A 7,589-nucleotide genomic window follows, 5' to 3' on the forward strand; every position below is an offset into this window, starting at 1 on the left:
AGGGTTTAGTGGTGGCCTTGGCAGTGCTGGGTTAGTGGTTGGACTCTTAGATCCTAAGAGAGCTTTTCCAGCCTTAATGGTTCTGGGATTCTTTGTTTAGTGCAAGGAAAACACTGTTGGGGAGTGTATCTGTTCTTCTGTTAGGCTTTACTTTCTCTTAAAGAAGCTTACCTGCTGATTTTGTTGTTGTGTTTTTACATGTTTTACACCTTCCTAATGGGTATTCCTAGCCTACCTTTTGCTTCTGGCACTTTTCATTTTTAGCCCTTCCTAGTTAGTCTGTGTCCTAGGACTGTGTCTTAGCAGGGCTAATGACTGGAGGCCTGTACTGTCCAGGAGCTGTTGTTTCCCACAGCTCCTCTGTTCATGTGTTTTGAAATCTCTGCCTGTGCCATAGCTACTGTTATTTCAGTAGCTGGTGTGTGAAAGTCTTCTAAAAGAATTCCAGTTTTATGTTAGGCCTGTGAGTGTCCTGAGTTGGGAGGGGTAAAATATCTTGCTGAAGATAGTCTTCATAGTAGCAGGAAAAAAACCATCAAAACCACAGAACAAGAGAGTAGACCTTGCCTTTTAGCACCTAAGCTAGCAAGCAAACAAAAATCTCTGTACAACAGAATTTTGCATCATGTAACAGTTCTTGGGTTCCTTTTCCTTTCAGAATTCCTCCAAAGAAAATAAATGGGAGTTTAGCTCAGCATCTCTTACTGAGGACTGTGACCAAGGGAGTTTCTGTGAGTAAGAAGTTCTCGGATTGTTTCATTTCACTGGGTATGCAGGGAGAGTGGAGTGGGCAAGGTTGTGGTTTTGTCTTGCTGCTGTTTGTTACAGGGGAACCTATGGAATCTGCCCTTGAACAAAGAACAACAGACAATCGGGCTGAGGGTGCAATGCACCTGCTGCAGCAAATGGACCAAACAGGAAAGAAAGAAAATGTGGAGTTGGCAGAAAGAGGTCTCTCTAAGTTCTGGAGAAGGTACTAATCCTACAGTGATGAGCAGGTGCAGTCCTGGCTCTGTCCAAGCCTCTGTCAGAGACTGATTCTGGCAGTCAGGCTGTTATGCATCATCTCAGAGGATGAAGACCTCTTCTGTGATTAAACCAAAGTCTTCCAAAGCAAAGGAACACTTAGGGATGTCCTTTTATCTCTTGTAAGGTGCAGCATTCCCAATCAGTGTTACTCTTCTGAGCTGTCTTTGGGGAAAAACTGCTGATGGGAGGATCACTGAACCTCTGTCACAGCCCTTACACAAAGTGGCTTTGCTCAGTTGAGAAGTGCCAACTCCAGACCCATTTCTAAGGGACATAAACATTCCTCCTTCTAACAGGGGAACTAAATAACTAACTTGTTAAGTGACTCCTTGCTAATCATAATGTATGCTGTCCCTTTAATGACCAAGACCAGACCATTAGGGCACAAGGTATTCTTTATTTCTTCTATTTTTTTCCCTTTCTATTGTGTTGTCCTGGCACTGTGTCTTTCTGTTGGACAGAAATTACCTTTTTCCCAATTCTCAGAGTAGTATTTGAAGTCTAATCTGCTCTTTTTGTTGTTGTTTCCCCAGCATCATCTTTTTGCCACTACAGCGTCTCTTTGGTGGAAAGAAGTGACCTGGAAGTACTAATTGTTTGGGAAAGGTGAATTTTTAGCATGAATGTTGGGTTGCATTGTTTTCTTCTGTAATTCAGCTTTTCACACTGCTTGTCTCAGCTGTTAAACGCTTTAAATGAAATTCTACTTTGTTCATGTTTTCAAAGTGACATTCTGAAGATGTTGGGTTAGAACACCTTTTTCTTCACAAGTTTTCTTCACAACTCTTTGAAAATAGAGCAACAGACTTTAAGATCTTGATCCTTGAGTGTCATAAATTGTGAGTTTAACATTATGTGATATTCTAATAAAACAAGCATCAACTTTGAACTGTGTGTTATTTTAATTAGCTGGGGATAGGCATTCTTTTAACTTAAGAAAGCATCTTGTTCTTGATGCAAGTGGCCTTCTTTTGAAAGGAAGGGGAGGGTTACTTGAAAAGGAACAAGCAGAAACAAACAAGCCCTGCTCTTTCCTGGGGGAACTCTTCCCTCTTTTCCTCCTGGAATCCCATAAATGCTGGTGAAAGCCAGACACTTACCGGGGTACTTGTGGCACTCATGCTGGTTGGCAGAGTTGCTGCTGGTGAGGAGTTGGTAGTGGCTGACAGCAAAATTTAAATGTATCACCTAAGTATGTGTGAAGTGGCTTGTGAAACTCAAACTGTGAACACTTTTGCCCTCTGTCTTACAAGAGGGAGAGGAAATTATTAGAGTTAATAATAATAATAAACAGATTTTTACAGAGAGGTGTGAAAAGTAATTGAGAATGAAATCCAGAAATAGGAAAATGTAAGAGTTTTACATGCATAACAGAGAATCAAGAATCATTCTGCAAACAGATGGGAATTGGGTATGTCAAGGGTGGAATGGGAGCTTTGGACAAGGGTTATCTGGGAAACCTTCCTGTTGAGTCATGAGGCACAAAAAAGATCCCCTAAACTCAGAGAGGATCTGGGTACTCCTGGATCCAATCCCAGCCCCAGATGTGGTCAATGGATTATGTCTAAAGGATTGGTTAGGTGTAATTGAGCCCTTATGTGACTTTGTCCTGCAGGATTAAGGATGGCAAACCAAATGAATTTGTATGACTAAAATACGTATTTATTTAAATTTATTATTATAACTATTAGAATAAGATACTTTAATCAGAATTCTGTACTACATACTATAGATAGTGATAACTACTAGTATAGTGCTCTATTTATTAAATCAATCACTTCAAAGCTAACTGGATAATTGCTAAGTAGAGATTGATGTTACCCATATGAACAACTGTGGGCAAATCTCTTCTACTCAGCCTCAAGGAGTGACCTTGAGGGGCAGCCCCACTCAAGGCAGGAATCTCCACACACACTCCCAGAAGGGGTGTTTTAGAAGACTCTTCCATTAAAAAGCAGGACTAGTCTTGTATGGTATAAAGCCATGGACTGTCAGTCAGGTGTTGCTAGGTGAGCTGTGTCAGCTCAGCAGCTTCAGATAAGCTATTGACATTGTCATTTTATCAGGAGCTGTGTCTGCCACATCCTCACTGGTGGCAGATCCTGTCAGGAAACATTATTCTTCATATCCCCAGAATATTTAACTTGATGAGTCTGTCTGATCTCAGCATCCTTCAACACCAAATGCAGCATGATCTCCTCTCACTTCTGCTAATAGGGTACTGGTTGATTTGGTTTACTCCTGCTTAGGGCAGAGCATCTTGCTACGGCATGTCAGGATGCAGCTGACAGTACAAGACAGAGTGAGAGCAATGGGCAAGGCACTGGTAGGGAGTGGGTAGGAATAAAGTCAGTTCCCACTTGAACACTTGGTGTTTTTAAGGTGGATTTCTTTGTTTAGTATCAACATTGCTTGTTCTTCACAAAGCTGCTACAATATGCATTTGACATTAAAGTTTCGTTAGAAGGCTGCAAGGAAGATCCTGCACAGAAATATGGCATGATGATCCTAACAGGAACAGTTTCCTGCACATGACATGCTGGCATGGATCCAGGGTGGCTCGGGGACTGCGGTTTGTGTCAGCCACAGTGCAGGTACTTGGCTGCTTAGAAGTCTTTTCCAACCTAAACCTATCATTCTTCAATTCTGTGGTCCTAAATGAGAGTACAGGGAAGAAAAAAGATCTACATTGCTTCTTGATGCCAGTTTCTCCCTTGAGGTGTCTTTCATAACTGTGAAGTAATCAATTTTGAATATTTAAGTTTCTGTGTTTGCTAGCAAACTTTAACCAGGAAATATGAGGGAAGCAATGAAGTACTGTGTACTACTAAACCTGTTTCAAAGTTTAGTATGTGCTAATTAGAGAAACAGGGCAAGCTGCAGCATTACACACAATCAAATACAGTAAGTAGCCTCTGACCCTGAGGCATCTCATTTTGGTGTCTAGGTGTTTTTAGGTCTCTCTGCATGAACAGAAAAAAGGCATAGTGAAACAGCAAAACCAGGAAAGGGTAGAAACAAAGAAGTTCATCTTGTGTACCACTAGGCATGTTCACAGTTTGCATGGGTCTCATCACCCAGGGTCCATCAGCAGCTGGTGGAGAGAGGCAGGCAGTTCTCAGGTACGATTCGTCCCATTCTTGGGAAAAATAATTTTGAAACCATAAGCCTTCTCAGCCTAAAAGGTGTCAGTGGATCAAAGCCAATTTTACTAGCTGGACAGTTTACTCAATGGTTATAAAACCAGCTTATCATTTGGGTCACTCAAGCCAGTGGAAAAAATACCACATTTCACTAAAAGGACAAAATAACTTAGTATCACTGAGGACAAAGAATCAGGTCTCCAGCTTATGTGAAATTAATGTAGCTCGAGCAAAGACCAAGCAGACAAGATGATCTATGAATAATGCCAAGCTGATCTGCAGGGGAAGTCAGTGCCATTTCTGGAACTACCAGGACACCACAGCATCCCTACTTCTCTATGGAACAGTTCCATGGAAGGGAAGGGGTTCAGTGTTTGGACACTACCAAGGTGCATCCCCTTAGACTTCCCCTCAGCTGTGGTTTTGTTTCTGCCTCCACCTCCAACACAGGCACCCCCAGGAACAGGGAAGAGAAACTGCACCTGAGGGAGGAGCAGTGGACTGGGGATATTGTGGGGGGGAGATGTCTCTGGTTGCCCCTTTGTCCCCCCAGCACTGGTCACTGTTCCCACACACAGGAGACCCTTGGGGATGGGGACAGTTTCTGCACCAAAGCTGGTGAGAAGGAAAGGGGAGTGTCAAGCCCAGCCCCAGGCCCTCCCCGGGTTATTTAGGACAGAGTTGGTGCTCCCCAGCAGTGTGGGGTATAGGAAACCAGAGAGGCAACTCCCAAGCCCCATGGCATGGATAGAGCTCCATGGAAAGGGGGAAGTTGCTCATCCACCTGCAACCCCCTGGAATGGGCCCCGGTGAGGAGACCATTGTCCCATCCCCATTCCAGCTTGAGGATCCTGCCCAGCCAAGTACCACTGCTCCAAGCATCTGATGACTGTCAGTGGGATACAGTCCCTTCCAGGCCTTGCAGCCCAGCTCTCCTTTTGGGGACCATCACACTACAGCTGCTCCAGCACATCCACCCTCCCAGTTCCTGGAGGAGCTGCTTCCTCCAGCCCTGCCTGTCCCCATCCCTGACCCTGTGGTCCAGTCTTGAACTCTTAATCACCTCAACCCAGGATCAGGCCAGCAGTGCTCGGGGGGGTCAAAAGATATCACCATCACCTCCTCTCCATCACTCACCCCCCACCCCCACCCCAGAGTGTCCAAGGCCATGGTCTGTGTGTGCCTGGTGCAGCTCTGCTCCTGCAGGTTTGCTGCATCACTGGCTTCTACCATCCGTGTGATCTGGCTGTGGGATGGCTGGGAGGTGACAAAGAGGCATGGGACTGGCACACAGTCTGGGGCACAAAGAGCCCAGATGTGAAGCCATATGGTGGGAACAGGGTTTACCTCCTGCCATGGTTTAGGAGTGGTATTCCCTGATTTAGTGTTCCCACTGAAACCCCCCAGACCATGCACCACTCGGTCACTCCTCACCTCCTGCCCTGCGGTGGCATGGAGGGAACCGGAGGCGCAAAAGGTAAAGATCACGGGTTGAGATAAGGACAATTAACTAAAAGAATCAATGAAGTAAGAAAATGAACAGTAACAACAACTATATTAATAGCAGAGTGTACAAGATAGGCAAAGGATTCACACATGATCGCTCACCACATGGAGCTGGCACTTCCCCAATGCAAACACTGCATGACCAAATTGAAGCCAGAACCAAGGGCACCCACATCCCCTCCCTCTGTCCCCTCTGCTTGGCATGAGGTGGTAGTGAATAACCCCAGGGTCCTTGTGTGCCCTCCCTGGCTGCTGCAGAAGTCAAACCTGTCCTGGCTGGAAGCAGGACCCCTCCCCTGTGAGGGAGAGCCATGTCAGTGTGAACCCACCTGGCAGCAGAGTCGATGGCAGTGTCTGCTCTATGCAGGGTCAGACATGCCAGGCAGGAGTGGCAGCAAGGGACACTCCCTCCCATCGGGGCAGTGAATGCAGTTCATGGCCAGGTGACATGTTTGCCTGAAAGGGGGGTAGAAAAGGGTGAATTCACCCACATTGCCCTGTTTGTCAAGGTGCTGCTGCAGCCACGAGGGCCCACTCCTGTAGGCAGTGGGATGACCTTGCTCACACCCAAATTCCCCCAGCACTCACAGCCATATTCAGGATGCCTCAGCCCACTGCAAGTGGGAACCTCAGAGCCCTCCTCAAAACCTCACTGCCAGCTCCATTGGCTGCCAGGACCATCAGCACCATCGGAGCTGCCCGGGCAGAGCCAACCTGAGGAGACCTCTGCAGCCACATCTGTCACAGCCTCCTGCTGTGGCACCCACTACTGCACACTTGGGACCTCATCACTGGCACCATGCAGCCCCCTTGCTGCTGCCTCTTCCTCCTCCTTCTGAACCTCTTCCTCCTTCCTGAGACATGGGCAAACCTGGAGGGTAAGTGGGAGCCCTGGCTCATCCACACCTGCTCCTATGCCCCCATGTGACTCCATGGGTGAGAGGCTTCCTGCTCCCCACTTGTCTTGGTCACTTGCTTCCTCACCCATCCTTGTCCCCTGGCTCCACAGCTCCTCCCTGGTGGGGGATGCAGCCGCCCTAGGTGAGTGCAGGGGGTAGGAGATTGGGCTGCCAAGGGTTGTAGGGGGCTTATGTGGGACCCATGGATCCCTGCAACCCCAAGGATGCATCCCTCAGCCCCTCCACTTTCCCTGGCCTTCTCTTCCCACTCACATCTCCTCCCTGCCAACCTATGTCTTGTGCAGAGACCTTCACTGTCCGGCTGCTCCAGACTACCACCTTCCAAAACACCTCCTTCGTGTACACGGAGGGGCTGGGCCTTCTGCAAGACATCGAGCTCGGTTCTCTTGATAAGCACACATGGTCCATCCACTTCTACCAGCCCTGGGTGCGCCCAGCCCTGCCCCGCAGTGACTGGGACACCATTGATAACCTGCTCAAGATCTATTTGCAGCAGTTCAGCAACATGATCAATGAAGGGGCCATGCAGAGGGATGTTCCCTGTGAGTATCCAGGCTTCACTGCATCCCCTCTCTGAACAGGTGCTGGGAACTGGGGAAGGATCTGGCAGTGCTGGCACTGTATAGGGGACACTGACCATGTCTGCAGGAAGGCAGTTGCAGCCCCTCATGCAACCTCTCTCTCCTCTCTGCCCCTCCAGACCCCTTTGTGGCCCAATGCATGGCAGGCTGTGAGCTCTACCCCAACAGGACCTCCCGGGCCTTTGCCTATGTGGGTTACAATGGACAGGACTTCCTCAGCTTCAACACAGACAATGTCAGCTGGACCCTATCCCAGGACACCGACCTGGCACGGTACGTCCAGGCTGTTCTCCAGAACTTCACCACCTTCAGTGAGCTGGTGGAAATCATCTTCAATGATACCTGTGTTGAAGACATGGAGGTGTTACTGAACTACGGGAGAGCAGCTCTGGAGAGACAAGGTGAGACCA

At 47.7% G+C, this 7,589-nt stretch overlaps 1 protein-coding gene across 1 annotated transcript; it reads left to right on the forward strand.

The window, feature by feature from the left end:
* Positions 1–6,477: 6,477 nt before the first annotated feature.
* On the forward strand, positions 6,478–7,580 carry LOC103801863 (T-cell surface glycoprotein CD1e, membrane-associated-like; the record flags this gene model as incomplete). Its single annotated transcript, XM_009074303.1, has 3 exons — positions 6,478–6,556; positions 6,883–7,140; positions 7,299–7,580. Coding segments are annotated over exons 1-3 (619 nt in total), but the record flags the coding sequence as incomplete, so codon positions are not given.
* Positions 7,581–7,589: the final 9 nt, after the last annotated feature.

The sequence above is a fragment of the Acanthisitta chloris genome, unplaced genomic scaffold (assembly GCF_000695815.1).
Source record: "Acanthisitta chloris isolate BGI_N310 unplaced genomic scaffold, ASM69581v1 scaffold33600, whole genome shotgun sequence".
In the NCBI taxonomy this organism is placed as follows: Eukaryota; Metazoa; Chordata; class Aves; order Passeriformes; family Acanthisittidae; genus Acanthisitta; species Acanthisitta chloris.